This window comes from Phasianus colchicus, chromosome Z (genome assembly GCF_987193195.1).
Source record: "Phasianus colchicus chromosome Z, bPhaCol1.hap1.1, whole genome shotgun sequence".
Lineage (NCBI taxonomy): Eukaryota > Metazoa > Chordata > Aves > Galliformes > Phasianidae > Phasianus > Phasianus colchicus.
In genome coordinates, this window is record NC_143476.1 from 33,026,342 (window position 1) to 33,053,075 (window position 26,734).

The 26,734-nt window shown below is 38.0% G+C and overlaps 1 protein-coding gene across 4 annotated transcripts in view; it reads right to left on the reverse strand.

The window, feature by feature from the left end:
- Positions 1-26,734, reverse strand: part of XRCC4 (X-ray repair cross complementing 4) — a 174,110-nt gene that overhangs the window by 76,205 nt on the left and 71,171 nt on the right. For all 4 annotated transcript variants that reach the window (XM_090130891.1, XM_090130894.1, XM_090130893.1 and 1 more), the window contains exons 4-6: positions 25,251-25,417; positions 15,017-15,169; positions 14,272-14,375 (exon numbers count right to left, since the gene is read on the reverse strand). In XM_090130891.1, the coding sequence (XP_089987017.1) occupies positions 14,272-14,375; positions 15,017-15,169; positions 25,251-25,417 (424 nt within the window). The remainder of the gene's footprint in view (positions 1-14,271; positions 14,376-15,016; positions 15,170-25,250; positions 25,418-26,734) is intronic.

A 26,734-nucleotide genomic window follows, 5' to 3' on the forward strand; every position in this document is an offset into this window, starting at 1 on the left:
TTTTTTCTTGCTAGTTAAAAGCTATATACAGTATTCATTTAAAAATAAAAAGGTATGTTAAAAGGTTTACAGTAGATTCCTCTTTTCCCCCGAAAAGATCCAAATTAATAAGGAAAAAATCATCACCCTGCCTATACCATCAGACACCGAGTTTTAACTTATTAGTGCAACACATCTACCCCAGATCCGAAGTTCACTTTCTCATAGTAAGGCTTCCTCAAATTTGAACAAGTCAAAATGAGCTGTATGGCCATATCCACCCACAGAGGACATTCCCAGTGGCTGCTGAGGTCTCAGCTTATGCAGCGAGACACTCTTCTGCATAGTCGTGTCTCAAGGCAGCCATTTCATGAAAAGGGTATTATTACGTATCTTGTTGATCTACTCCCAGTAGCCTTCACTACCAAAAAGTGGCATTTTCTCTAGAACTATTTTTTTTTTACAAATAATAAAAACTGCTGATTCCATTATCCACGGATAACTACAAAAAATATAGCTGTTCTGTCTTTACTAGAAACTGTGCTCAGGCTCTTCCTTACCACAGATCACCACGTGAGCTCAGCAGTTCAAAATGCTGCTTTTTCACAGTCAGGAATTTTAAAGTTTCTTGAGTTTGAGTGCAACAAGGACATGATTTCCTCTGAAGCAGTGCCACGGATTTAAGCGGTTGTATGCTGCCATTTCTGAATGCAGGGGCAACAGAACAAAGCCTGACAGCAACACACCCCACCACCAGCATGAAGGGCCTGTGTTTTGTTTTGCCTTCTGATTTCCTATCCCGGACAGTGGTACAGCTATATGACACAGGTCAGGTTTAAAACACTCTCACAGAGAAACAGTGTCAAGAATGACTGAAACTGGCTGAAAATGACTGGCAACTGTCAGCAAACGAGATTGCACTTCTCTTCAGTTCTACAGAATTATGGCACGTCACATTAAAGAAATAGGATGTAGCAGGAAACAGCTTACACTCAAGGGGGTGCCACTTTTTACTATCTGACACTATGCTTTGTAAAAAAAACCAAAAAAAAACCAAAAAAAAAAAAAAAACCAAAAAAAACCCCCCACCTGTATGGAAACAAAATATCACCTGTTCTGCCTCAGAGCTTTGCTACATAAAGACAGCAGCAACCAGTGAAGCAGTCAGACTGACCTCCACCAGGCTGAGAAAAGCTGCAGAACAGCCTGCACCATGAGCTTCTGGTCTTGCCTCTAGCGAGGTAGAGATGAAGATCATGGGTTCTCCCATCATATCCCAGTGTGGTGCTGCTTGCTCCATGCCAGCTCCTTTGCTTTCAGCTGAGCGCAGCCTTGATGGCAGACAAGTTCCTGTCCAAGGGAATTGACAGGCTTGTTTTTTAAGGCAAGTTCTGTGTTGCTCATGCAGAGAAAATCCCCCTCGGTAGGCCAAAGATAGGGCCCTACTATGGCTTTAGCTTTAGAAAACTATTTAAATAATATACTTCGACCATAAAATATAAACATCTCCTGAAAGTGCCTGCTTATCTGGATGCTCAGTGTAGCTCTTTAATATCTGTCACTTCAAAGTACACAGGAACACTCACAGAGTAGGCCTTTCTTTGTACATGAAAGTACCTTTAATTTCCCTAAACATCAGTCAAGGCTCAAAAGCAAGGCACACACTGAGGGATGACACACTACCTACTGCGGGGTTACTGCATCTCTTCCGTCATTACTTATGTTGACTTAGGGTATAAGCAGGGAAACAGTAAACCAGCTCCTCTTCTTAGCTCTCCACAGCTTTATCGCTACCTCCCTGAAGACTGAGCATAAGGTAGACAAAGCCCTCCATCCCTCAAGAGGCAATAGGAAGATGCTTCTTCTCAAAGTAAGGTGCAATTTTCAATGCTTACTTTCCTAGATTTTTAAAATATAATTATGCCACAAAGCTAGTCAGGAAGTACTCAGATATTTAAATGTCTTTGATGTTAATGTGCCTAGAAAGAGGTTCCTTTCAAAAGGCATTTCCTAAACCAAATGCTATAGCTGAGTACAGAATAAAACATCACTGAGCAACCCAGCAGCCTAAAATCTAATATAATTCATTCACAGAAGCACTAATGAGAGGCCATTTACAATTTTGACCTTGTGGATGCTTTTTGAAAGCAACTGACATCAAGTCTCACTATTTAATTTTAGGGAAATTGAAAGAACTGATAGCTCTAAAAAATTCCCTGTTGAGAATCTTGTCATTCCTGCCACATTTCGCAGATAACAGACACTGTGACAGGATTCACAACTGTGACTTCACCCTTGGTCCGATTCATTCATGCCATGAGACAGCAATAGCTTGGGTCAGGTTCTCAGTGTATTGCTTACCTATGCATTTCGTTCTCAAAAACATTAGTTTTGATGCAGGCAAGTGGGAAATGGAAGGTCATACTTCCATCATTTATAACTCACCTCCATCTCAGTCCATAGAGAACACGCAGATTTATTCATGTCACGATTACCAGAAGTTTTTATAAACACCTTTAACATCTCCTTAGAAGCTGAAAGCGTGAAGTATTTCTTGAAAATATAAACTAGAAATTCCAGGAGGAAAACAGCTCTCTATTCTCCACTTTGATGAAAAGATAAATTATTCTCATACAAAGAGCTTCATCTGCAAAAGCTAAGTGCAAAATAGGAGCTTATCTCTCCTGGGCAACTGAAGGTGATGTGTACTTAATTTTCTTCTACATCCTGGGGGCAACTTGACCTTGTTTAGTGATTTGTTAATATTTTCACTGCTGACAAACACTTGGCAGAACAAGTCTCTGAAGTACTAGTTTAATAATATTTTTAAGCGGGGGGGAGAGGGAGGGAGGAGGGCAGGCATTAACAAAAGTACAAGGAAAATAAGGCACTTCATGGGAGAACAAATGACAGAAGCACACTGTAGCAGTTGAAAATGCACTCAATCTAGAAGCCCATCTACACTTGACATCTAACTCTTGGATCTGTTGGAGTGCCACCAGAGGAGGACCACAAAAACATTACGAGGGATGGAATATCTCTCCTGCAAGGACAGGTTGAGAGCGAAGGCTTTCAGCCTGGAGAAGAGAAGGCTCTGGGGAGACCTGAGAACAGCCTTTCAGTGAAGGGTGGCTATAAGAAAGAAGGGGACAGACTCATTAGCAGGGCCTGTTGTGAAAGGACAAGGGGAAATGGTTTCAAACTCAAGGAGGGGAGGTTTAGATTGAATAGAAAAAAAGGCATTTCAACTCCTATGGCGGCACACTACTGCATACAAACTGCACTGAACAAAATGATCATTTCAGTAATATTTCTGAAAACCCGCCACTTGTTTTTTCCACACAACCCTAACACTCTGAAGACAAGAGTCTTCGCCAGTGAAAATCAGTGATAAATCACCATTCATTTACCTCAGTGCATGAGTGATAACCATTCAGCCAGGGTCCTCGGCTTAAACTGGGTGCTGTATCCACACGATAACTCACCTATTAGCAGTATAGATTTATTTTAAACAACAGGGCTGAAGTATACCAGTTAGAATTTTCTTTTTAAAATCAAGGTAGCTGACAACATTTGAGTTGGTCATTTTTGCTGAACAAAACTGGATTCAATTCAGAAACAACTTACTAGCAGCTTCAGTTGGAGGATAAATATCATGTTTTTAACCTCCTGTATAAAGAATCACTTCTCACCAAACTACTGCACAAACACATACTCCTGTTTTGTAGGGATGTTTATTAAGCATACCTTGCTACACAACTGGAAACAATTGAGCACTAGGTACTGTGACTCAGATTTGCTGTTAAATAAAGAAATCAGGGAACTGTGTTTTCAGGCAGCCTACAATCTGCCTCAGTTAAAGCAAACTGAGTAAGTGATAGACTTTAGCCAAGGATCAAGATGAGTAGAATGCTTTAAATGCTAATTTGAAGGAAGGAGCAGTGTTTGAATAAGCTGTGGATGAGGATTCATCTTTGAATAGAGATGAAAGCTGATGCCAAGCAACTAATATACATGATGATATAAGGCAGGTGATTTTGTCGAATGAAAGCTCTTTTTGCCAAGCTTTGCTTAGCACTGTGGCTACAGGCAAAGTGACCTGTTGTGCTGTGCTGCACTTCTATTCCAACAAAAGCAGTCAGTTAATAACCATAGACATTGCAGACCTACAGATAGTTCTATTCTAGCCATCTTAACGTTTATTTTTAAAATAAATGGGCAAACATATCCTGTATCCAGCACCAAGTATCCTATTGGTAACACCTCTTTTGTTCTTTTATATGTCAACATTTCTTTTTTTCCAAAAATACCTAGAAAAAAAAATCTGCAAAGCTTTCACATCTAAAAATCCAAAATCATGGAAGACCAAGACAAATACTCTACTCAAAATAGTATATCCAATGACTCATAAAAGATAACTGATTTTGAGAAACAGCAATTCAGTAAGCTATTCAGAAAGGTTCTCCCTTTTAAGCTCTCCTTCTTAGTGCACATACTCCTGCAATTAGATTACCTAGCATAAAATTTATTCTAATATACTTTAATATTTGAAATCATATTGGCTATCTGCCTCATTTACAATTCCTTTGGCATACATTGATTTAGGATGCAAGAAGCCAGCAACTCACTTCTCAGAAAGCTGTCCCAAATCTGCTTTTTGCTATGACACATACCCCTTCCATGTCTCCTCAGCTGTGGGAAGACTATGTGACTTTATAATCTGCATTGTTTCCTCACATCTTAAAGAAAGAATAAAATAGCAAAAAACCTTTCATTTCTATCAAAATTTATGAAGACTTATTTAAATGAAACGACTGCAAAAAATGTATGTGTTTTGATGCTTTAAGCAGGAGTGATGAGCTACTAGAGAGCCATTTAGTTAACAATACTGTTTCTAAGAAAGACCAGGTATTCTGTGTAACTAAAGAAGTTAATATTTGCTGAGATGTAATGAAGTAAACTGCCTTCAAGGACAGAAAATGCTTCACTTTGAATGCAAATTTTTTGGTAATTTTCTTTTAAATTACTCTAAAATCTTCATCAAACAAGGTGCATTCACATAACATGAAAATGCTTAATGCCATTTTAATTTTGTTTCATGAATTGAGAGTGCTAGAATTCCCATACCACTCTTATGCAAGGACTATAGGAGGTTACAAATTAGATTAACAACTCTGCTTTACATGGTGCATCTGAAGCTCATACTCCAAAGCCTTCCAAATCGCCTGCCACACGTTTCCCAGGAAGGGTCTTAAGGAAATTGTTGGCAATCAGATGTTCATGACCTGGAACCTAAGTAATGTGTATCCTTGTGAGAATTTGACTCGTGAGCATAGATTAAAAGAATCGTTTTTTTCTGACTGAGACAGTAGCTCAGAGCCCAAACAAGACATGCTTTTCCTGTACTGACTTGGAGATAGCTGTAACTTACAGAATCAGCGCATGGAAGTCTAGAGACTGGACAGGCAGAGACAATAGTTTAGTGAAACAAACAAATATGGCAGATCAAAAGTCTCCACTACTGGAACAGAGTTGTGCATAGAAGCACACTCCCACAGCTCCAGACTACTTTCCTTCTTGAAATAAGTAGATTCCTTACAGATATCTGGTTAAAAGAGGATAAGAAATAGCCAGCAGCTTAAAATGTTGATTATACTCTCCATACACACCATAATGCTAGTTCTAATTAATATTCCTTAAAAGAAAAGAAAAAAAAACACATTTAAAAATAGGTACCTGTTTTAATTTATATTTAGCTATCCAAATGTGTGCATACATTCATAGAAGAATGGCTACAGAAGTATTGAGCAGCTCACTAACCAGCCCCACATTCTTCAGATGAAGAGAATAGTAGTGTGCTTCCTTTTCACACTCGGTAATGAATGTAAGTTATAAATGAATTGTTTAAAACAAGGTCTTAAGATAGATTATCTTTAAGATAATTTTATAAAGTACAAAGGGAGAAAAGGTTAGCATCTCGTCTCTGGAGATAGCTGATTGGGAAAAATTTAAATGAGTGAAGAATACAAAGGAAGGCCCAGTAACTTCAGTATGATAATTAGTCTTAGGTGGTCATGATCATATCCACTAACTGCTGTCTCACACTAGTTAAGATTTGTCACTGGTTAAGAGATGCAAATTGGGGATGAAAAGTTCAGAAAATCATTTCTCTACTATTGTGTTTATTCAAATCTATCCTTTATTAAGAAAAGTTAGGTCTTCAGTTTCTAAGACAGAAGAGTTATATCAAGAGTGAACAAACTTAATCATCATTTTAAATGAATATGTAGGCATCAGGGATTTAATCTATTTAGAGTAAAAATAATCATGTGTTAAAATACATACCTCAAAATATTAGAGGGCTTTTTTTACACCTTTCTTCTTATATGTGGAGCTCTGACTCCTGTGAATTTACTGTTAGCTATTCACAGAAGGTGTGAGGATCTGTCATGTTATCCATGTCTTATGACAATTAAATAAATAAAACATATAAATATGTGAGTAAAGGGAGGGATTTGTAAACATGAGAAAGTACATTCTCTCTCTGTTCCCCGTCGAATTAGTACAAAAAGAGAAGACAGAGTTTATCAGTTTATCATATTCTCAATTAAGCATCATTCCCATTAATTTATACAGTAAGTCATGGAACCAATAATATGCTGCTGGCAGCTTTAGATCTGAAAACACCTCTTTCCTCCATCAGGTCACACTTGAATAAAACTGTCTTTCAGAGTGTGTAACATAACATTTGATCTTCTCTAAGACAAGATTTCTAAATAATATCTTCTTTATGAGTTAATTTTGCCTGTTGGCAAAAAGGATCATAAATCAACAAGCCTGGGTTAAACTTTGAAAACAAGCAGAATATACAAATACTAATAACCATAAAAATGATGAAGTAATAAGTTTTTTCCTTTCCCACTAAGATTTTACAAATGTACCATATTTTACATGAAACTTGTATGACAATGTATTTAGGGTTATGCAGACTGAAGAAAGCTGTCCTGAAAGAGAGCCTTTCATCATTACAATGAAAAGTAGTTTCTCAGCTTTGCAGTACAGTGTTCGACAAAACTCCTGTCCAAGAAATCTAACACTGTGTGAAACTTTTTCTGTGAATTTGCAAATAGAGTTTTTATCAACTAAAGCACCTCGTCCTAAAACAATTTTCTGTCCCTATGTCATTTCACTCTCAACAGTTTTTACACTTAAATATGTGCTACTTTTTAAATAAAACATAAAGGGTAAAAAGGAAGTGATTTGTGACTGAATCTGTCATATGAGATGTATATAAACAGTAACAATGCCCAGTAAAACAATAAAGATAAAGGAGAAAACAAGGAGGGAAAAAAGAAAAAATAAAACTCCCACACAGCAATCTACGGTATTACATTTGCAAGTTTAGCCTACAGAGCAAAAGGATTTTCTCCTTCTTAATTGAAGGACAAAAAAGAAAAAAAAGTCATTTTCTATTCTTATTTTACATAATAGGAAGGTTTTTATGTTTCTGTAGGTCTGAATTAAGTTTCTAGTCAAGTACTTATGGGATATCAGGATACAAAAAATTGGCTACACGAAGCATACCCAATTGGAAAAGCCAACTCTTCAGTCTAGCAAATACGTACCAGAACCAGAGCATAAAGTCAGGTTGAGAAAGTCAACTTAAATCAAGTGAAATGAAGTAAAGATGCATACTTTAACCTGTACCAGGAATAAATCAAGGAAATTGCCATATGTTATCGCACAATGTTCAGTATCCCAGCTATTAATCAGGATACACTGCTTGAAGTGTCAAATAAGACATTGTAATACAGATAGGAAGTAACTAAGAGAATGTTAGACAGGTAGCCTGAATAAATGCCTTTCCGGCATTTTGCTAGGGAACAGCAATATTTGAACTTCAGAACTGGAAGCTTGTTATTGTACATAAAATTAATATAAGAAAAAGCAGTGGAAAATTTTGGTTGCTTTTATTACCACCAGTCATGACAAAACACACATGAAGCACAATGTATATAATGTATACATATTAAAATGAGAAGAGATGTTTTAAATTGTGCACATAGCCAGAAGGTTCAAGTTATGCCAAAAAACTTAGCTCGAATGTGCTCCTTGCTGAACACAGAATTCTCAGGTCTGCAAGAGTCAGCAGCATCCGGGCTTTGTTGGCTGCCACTGATAGGCAGTCTATTCAATAGATGAAGATAAGAGCTATTATCCAAACGTTCAGGGTTATAGAAACTCACTATCAGTACTCCTGCAGGAGTTATTTTTCTCAAGAACCAATACTTCCCTTTGATGAAAGGACATTTCTCCACGAGTTGATACTGCTAAAACCAAGACAAATTCTTCTAAAGTATGTCCATGTTTCCAAGTGAGAAAAGAACAAAAATGTATTGTGTTATTATCATGTTAATTGTTTTATTTGATTTCTACATAATATGAAAAAATATTTAAAGATTTTGATGCCTTGCCTTCCTCTCTGAATTACCTACATTTTAAAAGCATTCAGCAACAAAAGCAAGTACCTGCCTTTGTAAACATGCCCAAGAAAACTACCATAAATAAATAATGTGAACTGAAAATAAAATGAAAAATATTAAATTAGACACTATAAGAATGTACGCTAAAGACAGACCATAACACAATAGAAAACATCAGAAATAAAATAAAAAGTCTCTATCTCTATTTTACCTTTCCAGAATAACACTCAAGAGGGAAAATGAACCTCTGCCTGTACCTCCATGTAAACCAATTTATGACCTGCAACTCTAAGAATTTTTTAAACCAAGTCCATGGCATGAGTGCACAATGAATCAGGCGCAGCATATATAAAAATAAAACAATGTTGTTAGTGTATGTTGCATTCTATTGTTTCTATCTTTTGTAGTACATGTACTGAAGTATATTTTGGTAAAAGAATAATAATTATCACTAGTTTTTAAATACAACAGATCCCCAGAAGACCATTATACTGGATACTAAACAAATGCAGAAAGAGTCAGTGCTCTAAGAGCACAAGAACAAACAACATTGTTAGAATGGGGAATAACACAAGAAGGTTGCTGATGACTAGCAAAAGTTTCCTATTTACTTGACAACAGTTGCTTTTTAACTATTTACTGAAGGAGGATAAAACAATGAAGGGGTATTAGTAGCAGTATCCCAGCACCACTAATGCTCTGGTTTCACAACTGATGAACTACATACACATCCAGTGTGTGTTGAAATAAGTCCTCTGTAGTTCACGAAGGATAGAAGACAAAGAAAGGGTCATATTGAAATAATACTGCCTGGCAGATGGTCAAGTGACAGGATTTTGCAAAGGAAACCGGTATCAGAATGTGCATGTCCAGTGAAAAAGTACATCCAGTCACAGCATTTCTGTTCAGCTCTTCTCTAATTGCAGCCTGTTTGGTACACGTCAGATCAGTGTGAAATATGAGCAAGAACAGAAGGAGGCTCGACCTTGCCTTTACCTGTCCCATAGGAACACATCAGTACTCACACAGATACAGCAAGCATTTATATCACTGCCTCAGTTTTTTTTTTTTATTTTTTCTAACGCAGTTTAGTAGTTTAGGCTCTCAAGTCACAGCTAAATAAAAACAAAGTTTCAAGATAACCAGAAGGAACACTAGAACTCTAGCAAGCTGGATACAAACATAAAGCTGGCTTACTTCCTTAAGTGGAAAACCTATTTATTCATGGAAGAACATAAAACTAATAAAAATACAGCTTCATTAATTGAGATTAATGATTGGAACTTCAAGTTATTTGTTAATGTGTGCAGGGATATATAAAACGCAAAGTAAAAGCATACAGTAATTCCACCCAGCTCCAAATTTATAATATTGTACTATCTAAACTGCCTTTATTATTATGTGGGGAGACAAAATACAGCAGTATGCATAGAAAGTGCACTATACTTGGACTCCAAATCTGTAATGATTCTAAAATTCACCTTACAATTAAACTTGAATCTGACACTTAAAGTGGCAATGATTTGAACAGAACCTTGATTACACATTAAAAATTCACAGCCCACCAAAGAAACGGAGTTCCTTTATGCTTAACATTAAGTAGTATGTTGACAATGCACAAGTTAAAAAAAAAAAAAAGTTTTTATTCTTGATACTAGATAATGCCATTGCTTCTAACCTACAGTGTGGTGACTCTACTTGTTTGATCAGTCATGAAAAAGTAATTCACAGTAGTATTCTCAAGGCATAAATCCATTAATATTATATCATTGTGATTCTATACCCTCCCCTGAATAAATATTGATTCATTCAAAGGCAACCACATTCATCTATGTTACTTCATGTACTGACACATGTATACTAAGAAGCATAGCTGTATACAGTTTTGATAATTTTCAGAGTGATATTTTAAAGTAAAACCTTAATAATGGATATATTAAGGTATATAAGATATATACCTTATAAAGGATATATCTCTCAGCATAATATTTGTAACAGATTTTTTAAAGAGACATAGAATATTGCCATTTTTACTTTGACAGTATTTTGACCAGGATATCTGGTATAACATGGATGAGAAGCCGCTGGACAAGCATAGACATCTTGCATGCATAAAAACATCAGGTTATGGAAAAAAAGTGGATCTGGAGCAGTGCTTTAAGGGAAAGGGAAATGAGATTATTCTTTCAGACTAGCCATTTCCAATTATAGCTTGAAAAAAAAAAAAATTAAAATAATAATTTAAGCCCGGAGTCAATTAAAATGGCCAAGTTCTAAAACTCCTTAAAATAGGCTTTAAAGGGGAAGCTTTGACAGATGGAACTTCAACCACACAGCACAGTTGGGTGCTGCTATAATAGGCATTTTTAAAAATAACTTTGATCAAAGCTTATTAACCAGCAGCATCAAGCTATTGGTGGTTTGGACTACACAAGAGAACTAATTAAACTTAAATGGCCATAGCCTCCTGAAGGCAAAACATTTAATCCTTAAGCAAGACCGTAAATGAAGGAGAACATGTGCATATTAAAAAGTGAAAAATGGAAAGGTACTTACTCTTATTTATTTTAGGCAGAGAGCTTATTAGAACTAATTTGGTCCCCATAAGGAAACATTCAGAAATGTCTGAGTATTGCAAGTTCTAGAATTCACATGATATAGAACATTTCCACGTAGATGGCAGCAGGCACAGAACATAAAAATTTTATTCAAACCAGCAAGGACCATGAGGTTCTTCTGAATCCTAAGGAGCAATAACTTCCACCAATTTCAATATGAAATATGACTAAGGATTTCATGGGGAAGAGAAAATTAAAAAGAGAGAAAGCAAGCTGACTGTAGATTGGTGCCGAGTAGCCTCATTTAGACAGCCACAGATAATAGCATGATAACTGAAGATAAGAGCAATCAACTACAAAATAGTTTTTTTATTGCTTATCTTCTACCTGATACATTATCATTCACATCTATGTAGAGTACAGTATATAACATCTATCCCCACAATTTCATCACATTCCTAGATAAAGGAATAATCATCCTTTCTCAGGTGATCTTCCAAACCCTGTGAAAAGGAAAGCTTTTAGCCCTAGTCTACATTTCAGTTTCCTTGGAAGTAAGGAGAGACAGTACTTAATACTTGTTTCTGTTTTAAAATCTTCCTGCCATACGGAGCACTGAAGTATTTTTCACAGTTAACAAAAGGAGACTTCATTTGTCTAACATAGACATGATTGCTAGTCATCACATCAAATGTTGTTTTCTCAGTCTGATAGTCTTACTGTCTTTTTAAGCCTTCTAGGAGAAAATACTCAGAGCTAGACCAAATAAGAATAAAAATTATCATTGAAAGAGAAATAGATATGATGAACTGAGACCACAGCTGGTCTGTGCTCTGGGCTGTCCTTAATTACAGTAAGTGTTTCTGCGTCACACAGCAACAGAAACTTCCTGCCTCAGTGTGTGGCTTCATGCTAACTGAGTCACCACATCAGTCTTGTGGGCTAACAGAAATAGAGAGGTCAAAAAGACTGACAATTTTCAGCTTATTTATTTATTTATTTATTTTATTTTATTTTATTTTTAGTTTTAAACAGATACTTAACAAAGGAATATGAAAAGAACTGAAGGTCTTTCCAAGTCTTACCCCAATCAATATCTTTCTGTAATCTTTTCAAGCTTGCTCCAGATGCTTCTCATCTCTGTGTATATAATTCTTTCTACTGTCATAGGACCCAAACAAGAATGATGACCCTAAAACACCAGACACTTATCAAGCTAAACAAAATATCAGACCTTTGATTAAGGAGCTGAAGTACAAGCCTGGAAGCAACACGTGAGGGAGGAGCAAAACAAGTGAGATGGTGCTAAAGAGCACATCGCTAGTACCAAATGAGAGGAACCTATGAAGTTACTGGAACTGAACTATCAATAGTTAAAGCAACAACCATGTCACAGTTTTCCATGGCCCAGTTCTTATCTTACCAAACTTTAAAAAACAAAATGAAAACAACCTCTACCCAGCCCCAGGAAACATCCAAACGTCCCTATTTCTGAAGAACTCCCCAACAGCAGGAGGATTTCCTTCCTGTCCTTCTTCTAGAAGAGAAACTCTCTACAACAGAAGTTCATAGCCATTTACAAGGCCCTGGCACACCATTTCTAGCTGCTTCATAATTTATAGATAAGAATGATAATTTTCCATTTGTATTTTCAGATAGACATATTACCTTGTTTGAGAATCTATATACCATCTACTAAGTTAATTTCCACATTCCAGTTTCTTGAACAAAATATGGGGCAGAATGGCATCTTACATAAGTAAAAATCCATTATTTTCTCTTTTTATCTTCTTCACCCTGTTGGTAATCTCATTACAGAACAAGTATCTAGCTTGCATTCACCAGTTTCTGCACCTGCACAAAGATTGGAACTAACCATTTTTATTCTTTTTCTTGATATTTTTCTTCATTAAGACCTGCTCTGACATTTGCCTCAGACCAACATCTGAGTCATACACCCATAATTGAATATATCATTTAATTTACTTTTTCTTTTGTTCAGTATTGGCGGCTTCTTTTCCAAATCACCGGGCATCTCTTAAGTCCTCCAAACATTCCAGTAAAAATGTACTAGAAGCTAAGAAATAGCCTTTAGCCTTATACCCTGAGCTAGTTAAGTCCTGTGGAAACTCTCAAAAGAATCAGTTTTTTTTTTAACTTCCCTTGTGTTTTCTCTAAGTAGGAAGTATTGCTCTTGGTGTTATCTGAGCTTACCAAAAATTACTTGAAATAAATGTTTTCTGAACTAGAGATCACATGTCAATACAAAATCATTTATTTCCATAGCTGCAGATTCTTTGTTTATTTTCTGCATTTGTCTGAAGCTCTGCCTGCTTTATATTAGATTAGAAAGTCCTCAACAAACAAACACGATTTACAAATTCTAATACCACTTCTGTCAGGGCCTTGGCCATTTCCGCTTCTCAACTGCACACTAAACAGTTGTTTATTGTTCTTAATTACCTTCATCTATAGTAGAAATAGAAAGCACCAGAAGGAGAACCTATTAGATCTGAGAAGAGGTTTATCATATCTATATGGCAAGTGCTACTGAAGTTTTAGAACACTGATAGCATTCATCTTGCAGATTCTTACTACTTTGCCAAAAATTTCTTCTGATTCACGTATAAATATCTTATACTGTAGAGTGGGCTATTGTTGTGTCCCACGTACTTTACCAGTACGAGAAAATTCAGTCAAACTGAATTTTATGAGCACCTTAACAAGGACAAAGATTCATAGGTGAGTTAAAATTAATTCTGCTATAAATACATTTTCTTCCATTTTATGATGCAAAATGTGTGCACAGCTTTTATTTATTTATTTATTTATTTAATTGCAGTTAAACCTCTTCTCTTTCCCCTTTTTACACATTGCAGAAACTGTCAGGAACTTCATTTTACATTTTAGCAGTTACCGGACATGCATCAAGATTCCTAGAATTTAAAATTAAACTGTTGATAGTTCAGGTACTATTAGACTGCAATTAGTTCTGCAAAGTATGTAATTTGTCATTTTGGAAGAAAAGACAGCACTTTCACTCATGCAATATTCATTTAAACTTCCTCTCTTTAATTTGAATATGCCAGTATTATACTCTTCTCAAAGAGAGATATTTTTAAGGCTTACAGGTTGGCTTGTCATTGAGTAGCTTGTCAGGTAGTATTTTGTCTTCATTAAGGTTTATTTTTATGAAATGATTGTCCTCCCCATTATATTCCCCAAAGACAGTACAGTACATTCTGCCTTACCTGATGGTAATGAGGACTGTATTAAATTTTCACTTTCCTCCTCAGTGCTGCCATCATAGTCATCTTCTTTCTCTGTTGCCATCTGTGTTGTAGCTATACTATCCCTAGGAAGAGAGGAAACAGAAAAAAAGCTCATATTTCACTCTACTATCTCTGAGAAAAATTATGATCTTTTCTGCACTGTCTTAGAGACAATGCAAGCTGATACAACTCAACATGGAGTCCCAAGAGTTATGCTTAATACGCCTAGAATGATCAGGTTGAAGGACAGATTAGAAAGGCAGATAGAAAACAAAGCTACATAAAAATGGTAAACAAACAGAAGCATGTTGTAGCATAAGAAACATTCTTAGTCTACTTTTAAAATTAAAAGCACATAAAAACGTGGAGATTTAGATGATTTTGTTTCCCAAAGAAAAAAAAGAATCAAATAATTGGAGAAGAAAGCATACAAAAATATTACCTACAGAAATGGCACTATGTTTGGAAAAATCAACTGCACCTTAATAGAATATTGTAGAGGAGAGATTCAATTAATATTTATTTATTTGCTACAGAGTCCAAAACAATATATTGCTAGTTGCAATGTCTCCAAAGAATCCTCTGCTCTCATGAGTAACATTACTGTTTTGGATAACCAAGAACTTTTCCAGAAAGAACTATCACTCAATGCTATGGCTAAAGTAACAGAACCAAAACATGTGTCAGATGTGACACCAAGTGTCTCAGGGAAATCAGGAGATACCTTGTACATTGGGTATCCACTGCCGATTCTTTAGCTTCATTCAACAATTTCTGCAAGTTTCTTATCTTTGTCTTCTTTTCATTCAGCACCAAAACAAACCGATTATAAAGATCTGCCTCTAGTTCTTCTTTAGCTTCTACACATTTTTCCAGCCTACAAGATAAAATTAACTGTTGCTTACTTTACACATCACATTGTTTCTTTTTAAAAATTTGTGGTTTTTGGAAGAAAATTCAGTTTTGAGAACAGCCTTCCTAATACAAAAATTCCCATAATATACATTGCATAACTAATTCAGCATCTTTCAATTGAAACAGGCCAGAAGCAGCTTCTTTCACAGAAACGTGCAATGAACTTCACTACCAGAAGAACAGCATTTTCAAGGGGAAAATTTTCTCTTTATATATATATGTATATATATATTTAATAGATTTTTACACATCTCTCAGGCAACCCAAAGTTAAGTAGGCACAACTACCCTTTCATTTCAGTGCTGAATTCACTAGAGTGGGCATAGCTTAGCAGGATACACATAATGAGATTACAAATAGATACGATTAAGCTTGACAGGCACCAAATCTGTCCTACGTATTCTGACTTGAAATACACTTGAAAAGGGGAAAAACAAAAATTTCGCCCAAAACAAAAAAATAAGAAACAGATAGAACTCAGAGTCAGGCCAAGGTGCCCAACATACACTCCAGGCCACTCATGAAGATACACTCATACAGATGTGGCTGATAAAGATGCCGATTCAGTTGTTTTTCATCAGCAACTGAGTGTGCCTTGCTCTGCTGAACAGCAGCGTGTAGTAACTCAGCAGGGCACTGGAGCAACACCTAATAGCAACAGTAATCCTTTTTTTTTCATTCAAAGGCAAAAAACCTAAAAACTCTAGTGAGGTAGACTTCATTTCCAAGAGATATGAAGCTGAAATCTTGTGGGCACTGGAAGCCATCATATTTCTGAACCAATCAGAATTACTTGTTAAAATTAATTTTTTTTAATGAAATTATATGAAAATGGTTTTAAAGATGTCAATAATTTTCAGAGCAAAAAAAATGTTTGTGCTTTTAAAAGTTTAATGTGCATCTGTAGATAGCTGAATTTCAACAGAATGAAGCACAATCGTTTTTTAAAATTAAGAATGTGTATGTATACTGAGATATAGGAAAGGCAAAACTGGAATATAAATAAACAAAAGAATACTGAAGAAAGCGACTTGCAAGTAATGTGCTCATTTAGTTATTCTAGTATTTTATAACTTCTTAGTCCTTGGGTTGAACCCAAATATTTCAATAGCAGATGGTAACAAGTAAACATCTTGATTATCATACTGATTAAGATAACTACTTGTATTACTTCAAATAGTAATAACTTATAAACAGCATCCTTTTCACCAGCCTATGCAAATATGGTGAAAAACGTTTAGAAGACTTTTTTTGGAATTAAGCACATATACATAACATTTTAAAAATATTAATTTATAAGATAAAAAAATTTCAACATACTTGCTATATAAATTCTGATTATTTCATTTGTAGATCAAAACCATACATGATGTAAGAAGAAAAACAACAGAAAATAATCCCACGAAGTATTAAGCCTACAGTGCAATGCTTTAGGGACATACTTGATAAATAATTCATCTAATTTAAATGCAAATAACAGAACATCATTACCATATAGATCGGTTCAATAATTCCTAAATGAAAGATCATACGTACTAATCAAGTATCAGGAGGCTTTCCACCTATTAAAGGAAAGTTAACTGTTTAGTGGTGAACAAACAGACAAAATATCAAAGCACAAAGGACCATAAAACTTAACACAGGGCCTAGGCATGCCTTGACTAACAGAAGGCGAAAGGTAAGGACAGGGATTGCCTCACACTCATCAAGCAGTTTTCAGACATTATAAAGAAAAAGAGATTTAAAAAAATGCAACAATTGGGCAAACTATCATTTACATGCTTGAAATTAATTATTTCCATATACATAAAAATGGAAAATATATTTTTGTTCAACATGGTGAGCCCAGATGTATCAAGTCCTTTAGAAAACTCCCATCTCCCCGACACAAATATTTTAAGTAACGGAAGTGTTTACTGCTGTTCCTTTACTTTCCCTGTTAACTGAGCAACAGCAGAACAGCTGAGATTGTTTTGAACTGCTACATTAAGACATTTCCATTGCTTGGCCAAAACGGTGCCAAGTAAGATAACTTCAATGAAGTCCTTTGAATTCTGCAAAGATATTTTCTGATGGAAATCCATGTAACAATCTCAATGGTGTACAGTTGATACTGCCTGGACATTAAGAAGCATAGAACCTATCGCCAGAGTAGCCGGCTTCTTGATGCTCTGGAGCAAAATAAGAGCATCCTTATTTTGCTATATACCTCTATATACCTTAGAAGGATAACTCCCTTCTAAAAGGAACTGAGGGCCCGATATGTCGGCCTGACCCCACGGAGAGAAGTGTGCTGCCTTCCTAGGGCATGGGTCAGGGATATCTCTAGAAAGCTTCCTGGGCTTATTCACCCATCTGACTACTATCCCTTACTGGTAGTTCAGGTCAGCAGTGATGATGCTGCTGAGAGAAGCCTGAGGGCTATCAAAAACAAGTTCAAGGGACTGGGGAGGGTACTTGATGGAGTGGGCATGCAGGTGGTTTTCTCTTCAATCCTTTCAGTGGTGGTGAAGGACACTGAGAGGATCAAAAAAAACCCTCCTCGTAAATAATTAGAGTTTAGGTTTAAAGGTTGGTGTAGGCACAAGAATTTGGGGTTTTTTGATCATGGGGCAATTTACACAGTTCCTGGCATGACGGCTGCTGATGGAACTCACCTGTCTGCAAGGGGTAAAAAGATCCTCACCCAGGAACTGGCAGGCCTCACTGAAAGGTCTTTAAAACTAGGTAGGAAGGGGAATGGGACAAAATGAGGGCTGCTGGGGTTGAGCGGGTAGTTTGAGGCTCAAAACAGAGCTTGATGGGTGATGAGGGTGGAGTTTGAAGGGATGGAGAGTGGCAGGGGGATGCTGCTTCCCTAAAGTGTCTGTACACTAATGTGCGCAGTATGGGAAATAAACAGGAAGAATTGGAGATCTGCGTTTGGTCGCATGGCTACGATCTCACTGCAATCATGGAGATGCGGTGGGACAGCTCACATGACTGGAATGTTGTCATGGAGGGCTATGTGCTTTTTAGGAAAGATCGGCCCGTGATGCGGGGTGGTGGAGTTGCTCTTCATGTAAGGGAGCAGCTAGAATGTATTGAACTCCACCTGGGGGACAGTGGTGTAGCAGTGCAGAGCTTATGGGTGAGAATCAAGGGGAAGGCTGGTATGGCTGTGGGGGTGTACTACAGGCCCCCTGATCAGGAGGAGCAGGTTGATGAGGCCTTCCATAAGCAACTGGAAGTAGCGTCACGATCCCAGGCGCTGGTACTTATGGGAGACTTCAATTATCCAGATATTTGCTGACAAGCAACATGGCCAGGCACGCACGGTCCAGACGGTTCCTGCAATGTGTTGAAAACAACTTTCTGATGCAGGTGGTGGAGCAACCGACGAGGAGAGGGGTGTTGCTCGACCTTATTCTCACTAATAAGGAAGGGCTTGTCAAGGAAGTAAAGGACGGGGGCAGCTTGGGTTGTAGTGACCACGAGATGGTGGAGTTCAAGATCTTGAGTGAAAGAAGCAAAGCAAAAAGTAGGATTGCTACCCTGGACTTCAGGAGAGCCAACTTTGATCTCTTCCAGGACCTACCTGGAGCTATCCCGTGGGCCAGGGTGTTAGAAGGTAAGGGGGCCTGTGAGAGCTGGTTGGCATTTAAACAGCTCTTCTTCCAAGCTCAGAATCAGTGAGTCCCTGTGAGCAAGAGATCAGGAAAGGGTGGCAGGAGTCCTGTGTGGATAAGCAAGGAGCTCGTGCACAAACTCAAAGGGAAAAAGAAGGTCCATGAAATGTGGAAAAAGGATCTGACCACTTGGGAAGAATATAGAAATGTTGTCAGGGTCTGCAGGGATGCCACACAGAAGGCTAAAGCCCGCCTGGAATTGAATCTGGCAAAGGTGATAAAGGATAATAAAAAAGGCTTTTTAAAGTATGTTAACAGTAAAAGGAGGACTAGGGAGAATGTGGCTCCCCTACTAATTGAGGGGGATGTTCTGGTAATGGGGGATGCTGAGAAGGTGGAGATACTGAATGCCTTCTTTGCTTCTGTCTTCACTGAAAAAGCTCTCCCTTGGGAATCCGAGACCCTGGAGGTTAGTGAAAGGATCTGGGGAATGGAAGACTTCTCTTTAGTCAGGGAAGAGACGGTCTGAGAGCGCCTAGGCAACACCAATGCTCATAAATTCATGGGACCTGATGGGATGCATCCATGGGTGCTAAGAGAGCTGGCGGAGGTGATTGCTGAACCGCTCTCTGTCATCTTTGAGAGGTCTTGGAGAATGGGGGAGGTGCCTGAAGAATGGAGGTTAGCCAATGTCACTCCGGTCTTCAAAAAGGGCAAGAAAGAAGATCCAGGTAATTACAAGCCAGTCAGCCTCACCTCTGTCCCTGAAAAGGTGATGGAACAGCTTGTGCTGAATGCCATCTCCAGACAACTGGAAGAAAAGGAGGTTATCAGGAGTAGTCAGCACGGGTTCACCAGGGGGAGGTTGTGCTTGACCAACCTGGTGGCCTTCTATGATGTTGTCACTGGCTGGGCGGATGGGGGAAGAGCAATAGGTGTAGTCTACCTTGATTTCAGCAAGGCGTTTGATACTGTCTCTCACGACATCCTTATAACAAAGCTGAGGAACTGTAGGATAGATGAGTGAACAGTGAGGTGGGTTGAGAACTGGCTGACTGGCAGAGCACAGAGGGTCGTCATTGCAGAGTCCAGTTTGGAGACCTGTAACTAGTGATGTTCCTCAGGGGTTGGTGCTGGGTCTGGTCTTGTCCAACATCTTCATCAATGACCTTGATGAGGGGATAATAGCCTTAGCAAGCTTGCTGATGATACGAAGTTGGGAGAATTGGCTGACACGCCTGAAGGCTGTGCTGCCATTCAGCGAGACCTGGACAGGATGGAAAGCTGGGCAGTAAGGAACCAGATGAGGTTTAACAAAATCAAGTGTAGAGTCTTGCATCTGGGGAGGAATAATCGCATGCACCGGTACAGGTTGGGGGATGACCTGCTGGAGAGGAGCTCTGTGGAGAGGGACCTGGGTGTCCTGGTGGACGACAGGTTGGCCATGAGCCAGCAGTGTGCCCTTGTGGCCAAAAAGGCCAGTGGCATTCTGGGGTGCATTAAAAAGAGCGTGGCCAGCAAGTCGAGGGAGGTGATCCTCCCCCTCTACTCTGCCCTGGTAAGGCCTCATCTGGAGTACTGTGTCCAGTTCTGGGCTCCCCAGTACAAAAAAGACAGGGACCTCTTGGAAAGAGTCCATCAGAGGGCCACAAAGGTGGTGAAGGGCCTGGAGCATCTCCCCTGTGAAGAAAGGCTAAGTGAACTGGGTCTGTTTAGCCTTGAGAAAAGAAGACTGAGAGGGGATCTGATCCAGGTCTATAAATATCTAAGGTGTGGGGGGCAGACTGGTGAGGTCAGACTGTTTTTAGCAGTGTGTGGGGACAGGACAAGGGGAAACGGCTGAAAACTGGAGCATAGGAAGTTCCGCACAAATGTGCGCAAGAACTTCTTTATGGTGAGGGTGACGGAGCACTGGAACAGGCTGCCAGGGAGGTTTTGTAGTAGCCTTCTCTGGAGATATTCAAGACCCGCCTGGATGCCTACTTGTGAGACCTGGTGTAGGGAGCCTGCTTTGGCAGGGGGGTCGATGATCTCTGGAGGTCCCTTCCAGCCCCTACGATTCTGTGAAAATGCACACTCCCTGTATGCATGTAAGAAAATATTAAGTGTTCTTGGTGAAAAGACATAGTAGGTAAAATCAACTTGTAGAATGCCATTACTTAATTATACATAAATATTTTCATTCATGTCAACATATTTTTTCTTTTTTTTTTTTTTAAATTGTTTAAAGGAATTCATGCGTATACATATTCCTCGCATACAGACATTTAACTGGCATAGCATTCAACAAAAGGGCAAGTGTAATATAGTTTCACAGCAATGCTACAGTTGCAAGTGATTTGGCTTTAAGTAATAATATTGTGGGGCACACAATACCTAAAAATGTAGCAATTTTCTGCTGCTTGAGATCTGGGATGCACTGATTGCAATACAAATGCGTGCATTTGAGGAGGTGGCTCTGGCTGCAGCTTGGTACAGCCTTTAGGATTCACTCAGGCATGCATTACCTGAATTATGTATCACTAAGCAAAGCTGACTGGGTTTCATTGCAATACCTCATCAGTTACAAATACAACCTTTCATTGCAATCTGTCACATGCTTGTGCCTGAGCGTGATTTGTCTCACCAAAATACAATCCCCATAGATGAAACAAAGGAACTACTGATCTCAAAGACAACTTTCAAGTATAATGAAAGTAAACAGCAGTTAATGGCTAGAATGGGGTGAGTCTTATTTGCACGTGCTTTATGTTTTCTGCTTTTAAGATCTGTCTTTTATACCAGTGCAATGCTTTTAGTGAGCCAGTCATACAAAGTTAATATCCATCTAAAAACTTGCACATGCTACACAAAACAGCTAGTATTAAAAATGATTATAAGTAATTCAGAAAATAATGTACCTGTTCAGTTCTTCTGTGCTGCCTAAATGTAGAGATCATATATGCTTAACAAAAATTAGCATGAACTATGTAACTTGTTGACATTTATGCATTTTCCACACTCAAATATTAGAAATATGCTACCTATCTATCCTTGTCCTTCATGCTCTAAAATAATTACTGCTCTTATGGCACCTTCTTACTACACTTCAGATTCACACCTCCCTTCCCCCAGCATTGGTGTTGGTATGGAATTTCAATGAGCTCTTGCTGAAGAGTCAATTTCAAGTGCCAAGCTACCTAACCTGCATTTTTATAAGTTCTTTGTGGTTTAAACATACTGTTGCTATAGCTGACCACAACATCAATTTGTACAATTTTGATTTTGGTTTGTCTACCCTAATTTTAGATGCTTGGTAAAAAATAAATATCACACACAAATATTTAACTTATGCTTTATTCACCAACAAATTATTTTGTTAAAGATTATTACTGTTTTACATTTATTACCTTAATTATCTACATGAAATAAAAGCTACAGCTATCCTGCTTTGATACTTTAATTCATCCATCTCTGAGGTGTTCATACACACATACCCACAAACAAACATTGTTCTGCAACATAGTCAGAATAATCCTTTTGAAAATTTCTATAGCTTTTCTATTTACAGCTTTCCAGTATTTATTTTGTGTTTATGGATCAAATGCAGCACAGTTCAGCTATCCAGTAACTCTAATACTGATGCTATCTACATACAGTCATTTCCTAAAAACAGGGAAAGCTTCTGCCAGATAGAATACTACTTTCCGATCACCAAGATAAGAAAGACAATGAAAAGTAAAGATGGTATATCTTCTGCCAGGAATGCTCAACACATCAGACACCATACAGCTCTGAGTAAGTCATTAAGCAATTTGAAGATGTAGAGGATTTCTTTTCAAAAGGATTTTTAGTGTTACCCTGACTTTTTCCTTTATATGGACCTAAATCCCAAGGGAAGTGGCAGAAGCCATTTCTGGAGATGTCAGCAAACTGCTGACAACAGCAAGCCGTACACAGATGAGTGGATTATCTCATATACATGGGTCACTCTGAAAATAATGCTTCCTGTTTATTTTCATGGAAATAACAAAATATACAAAGAGCACATAACATTTTATAGAGCAAATTCTCAGCTACAAAACACTATTTGTCAGCATAGTCACCATCATTAGCTGTGCATTTTGACTAGCAATGCACAATAGCCTGCATGTTATGACTGTGACAGTTGGCACCAGTGAAGGTGACCCACTTTTGTAACCACTGATGAAATGCACCACCCATCACCTCACTGTGCTCACATCCACTCTCTGGTCTTCATCAACATTCAGCAAGCATCAGTGAATGTTGATGGGTGCCATTCTTTTCCACATGGAAGAATTCAGTGACACACCTTTGCTTCAACCACACTTCCATGTCAGACACCATCTTGTCAGACTCCCCCTCTGCTGCCACCTGTCCCATGGAAGCAAAATATAGTTAAATATTGGTGGGAAGGTTCAGTCTCTACTGCCATAGGCCAGTAGAGCCACGACTCTACTGTCATAGGCCAACCTCATAAAGGAGGCATTATTTTCGGAGCAGCTTGTACATTCAGGCAATTGCCAACAGCAGACCAGGGTTGGCATTTAGTCTACAGACTGCTCATGAGGCAGATTTAACTTCCTGAATGAAACTTGTTACTCATTTTATTGAGGCTATGGAAAGAGCTTTCAGGAGAACCAGGAAACTAAAGGATAAGGATTTTTCGAAGCTGCTGAGCTGAGCTCATTAAACTTTTATGGCTGTCAGAAAATTAGAGTGGGAAAATGGAAAAGAGGTGACTGAATTATTCCATCTAGTTCTCCATGCTTATTATTCTACCTAAATTGAACAAAAAAAGAACTTGCAAGTCTGCACTCTGTTTCGATTCTAATAATGTCCTGAAATGAGTGACTTTAAGCAAGGAGAAGTGTTGAATTTGAGCTGTTTTGCCTTAGTTTCAAGGAAGAGAGGGAAAGCTATTCTCCTACCATATGCCTCATACTTTTTTTTTTTTTTAATTCTCAACCACAAACGCAATGTAGAATGTGAAACTTGAAATACTCTCTAGTGAACAACCACAGGAAAAGCTTTTGTGCAGCTCCACTAAATTTTCAGCAACTTGGGCACAGCAACTGAGGCCAAAATAGCAATGAGGCAGCATGGTAAACTGGACTGAGGCAAGAAAAAGAGAAGAGAAAAATCTAATGTTTGGACAAAAATTATTTTTATACTCTATTAAGAGGCATGATCAAAGTTTGATGATGGCACAACTTTCAGTATTTATTTTGAAAATCATATTTTTCCTACCAAGTTATAAACACACTAGAGAAAAACCAACAGTTTTTCAAAGCCTTGAATACATTGCTTTACAGAGCAAAGGTTGTCAGGCAACTGTGAATCTTTCTTTGGGGTTACTCTGTAAAAGTGGTACACTACCACGGAAATTTATATAAGCACTAATGCCTATTACACATTAGTGTGTAACACAGTGCTGCATAATGGTTATACAATACGTCATTGTTTGATACACTGTTAGGCAGCAAAACACTATTTAGGAAGGCCATATGCTTGTCAGGGAGATTGTCAGGAAAAAACTGTTACTCACTTTAATGAGAGAGAAACAAAACTAACTCTTTCCAAAAGCTAGCTCTCCTTTTCAAGATAAATTAACACCAATTAGCTACATGCTTTCATCAATCTTCCTAAACATGGTTCTTCAGATAAAGCTACACAAAGCCAAGATAAATCTCTGACTTTTACATGCTAACCACCTTATACTAGCTAAAGTAGGCATAGATGACTTCACTGCAGTATGCAGTACTAGGCAATTCAGATCATAAATGAAATGGTAATTAATGAAATATGCCACATGGTCCTTTTTCCTATAACAGCATCCTCATTTTCTATTCTGGTTGCTTCTACAGACCAGATTAAAGCAATGGCAACTTACTTACCAGTCAAAACTGTCAATGATTTGAAGTGCTAGCCATAAACATTACAGAAGGGGAAGAAAAACATCGCCTTGCTGAAAAGAGTGGAAAGATTCTGCAGAAAAGGGGAATTTGTTTTTCACAACATAAACCTAAAACCAGGTTTAAGGCAAGGTCTGGGATATCAGTCTTATCCTTGACACAGGAAGACCACATACGCTGCATTTAGGTGCAGAACTCTCCTCAATTGAAAAAATATCATGTGCATTTTTCATTATATGACTCAAAATGTATCATCAACAAAGCCCACATTGATCATAGAATGGCCTAGGTTGGAGTGGACCTCGAAGATCATTTAGTTCCAATTTTACTGCCATGAGCAGGTTGCCCCCCACCAAATGAGGCTGCCTAGGTCTCCACGCAACCGGACCCTGAACGCCTCCAGGGGTGAGTCATCCTCAGCTTCTCTAGGCAGGCCATGCTAGGGTCTCATCACCCTCTGAGTACTACAGATGTGTGTGATTTTCTCAAGAATGACTTGTGAATACCCTTTCGAGCTTACCTTTTCTCAACATCACTCAAATCACAGAAAAGCCTCTCATTTTCTTTTTGCAGGTGCTCATTTTTCACCTGGAGTCCTCCTAAGCAGTCCAGACAATAGCCAATCAGCTCTTTAACCACATCAGCTGGATGTGAAACTTTTTGTAGCTTCAGAGATCCAAGTCTAAACTAGGACAAAAGAAGAGACTGAGTTAATTCTTTTGTGAAGATCACAAAGCATCCTCCAAAAAATTCAGAAGTTTTGTAATCATAGATATAAGAAATATTTCAGAGTCCTCATGTTCAAAAGGATATAATACATTTGTAACGAGAAGCAGCAAGTGGAAGAATATACTTGCCATTATTTAAGCAGCTAACAATGTCTTACTGGACAACTGCCATTCAATATGCACAGGAAGTAAACACTGACATACCTTATAAAGGCAGGAAAAGCCTTTATTCAGGAAGTGTAACATGACATAGAAACAATCTGCTCCAAGACAGAACTCAGGTAGTCAGTAATATAAAGGTATAATCACAAGTTTTACAAAAGAGGCATGAGAGTGACAGGAGCTGAAAAGCCTTACTGTGATGCTAGCATCGTTCTTGCTATTTGACCAATGAAATATGTGATTTGCTGCCTGTTTTGGCAGCATTTAAAACAATTAAACTAATTAAATTTAAATTAAAACAACCACAAAAATTAAAGACAAAACAAAAGAAACAAAATACTTTTGATTTAAAGCACTCTACAAATGCTCACCTATGATCCTTGCCTATACCTGATACACAGAAACTAGCCCCAAAGTTTTCCTATTTTGGGCTCAGTTGTAAAGCTCTTAATAATAAGATGTGACCTTCAATTAAATTGGTAGTCTCAATAATTCACTGAGACAAAAAGATGGGATCTCTAACAGTTGCATTTCTTCTGCAATGAGGATGATATATAGGATGCACAAGAGGTCTGAATAGTTTCTGCCTGGTCTGGCAGGCAGAAGGTTATTGTTTCTATTGTTTCTAAAGGAGGAATATCTCAGCCATATGCACAAAGCTCTATGAATCAAGCTATAAATACACACAGCTGGATGAAGATATAAATATGTACAACACGACTGGGGCAACCGCAGAAGTATACAGAGGCTCTGTGAATGTAGTCACACACATCATCTAAGAGAAGCAAATCAGGAATGAAGGACCTGACTGCTTGTCTTCTATGGGTAGATGAAGGGGATTCTGAAGTGCCTTCAGCTGCGTTTCTTTTGCTGCTCAAGTATGCAGAAGCTATAGGAGGCACCACCATCTTTGCCTGACATGAGAACAAGATAGCACAGAGAGCAAAGCTATAGAAAAACAGATTGGGCTGGACAGCATAAATCAGACTTTGGCCAGCAAAAACTACAGCAGAAACAGATCTTTTGGAAATGGAGGCATCAAAATGACTAGACTTTGATTGGAAATGCCTGCAGAAATGCTGAGTACATGGAAGAAGGGGTCCTTCTGTATGTT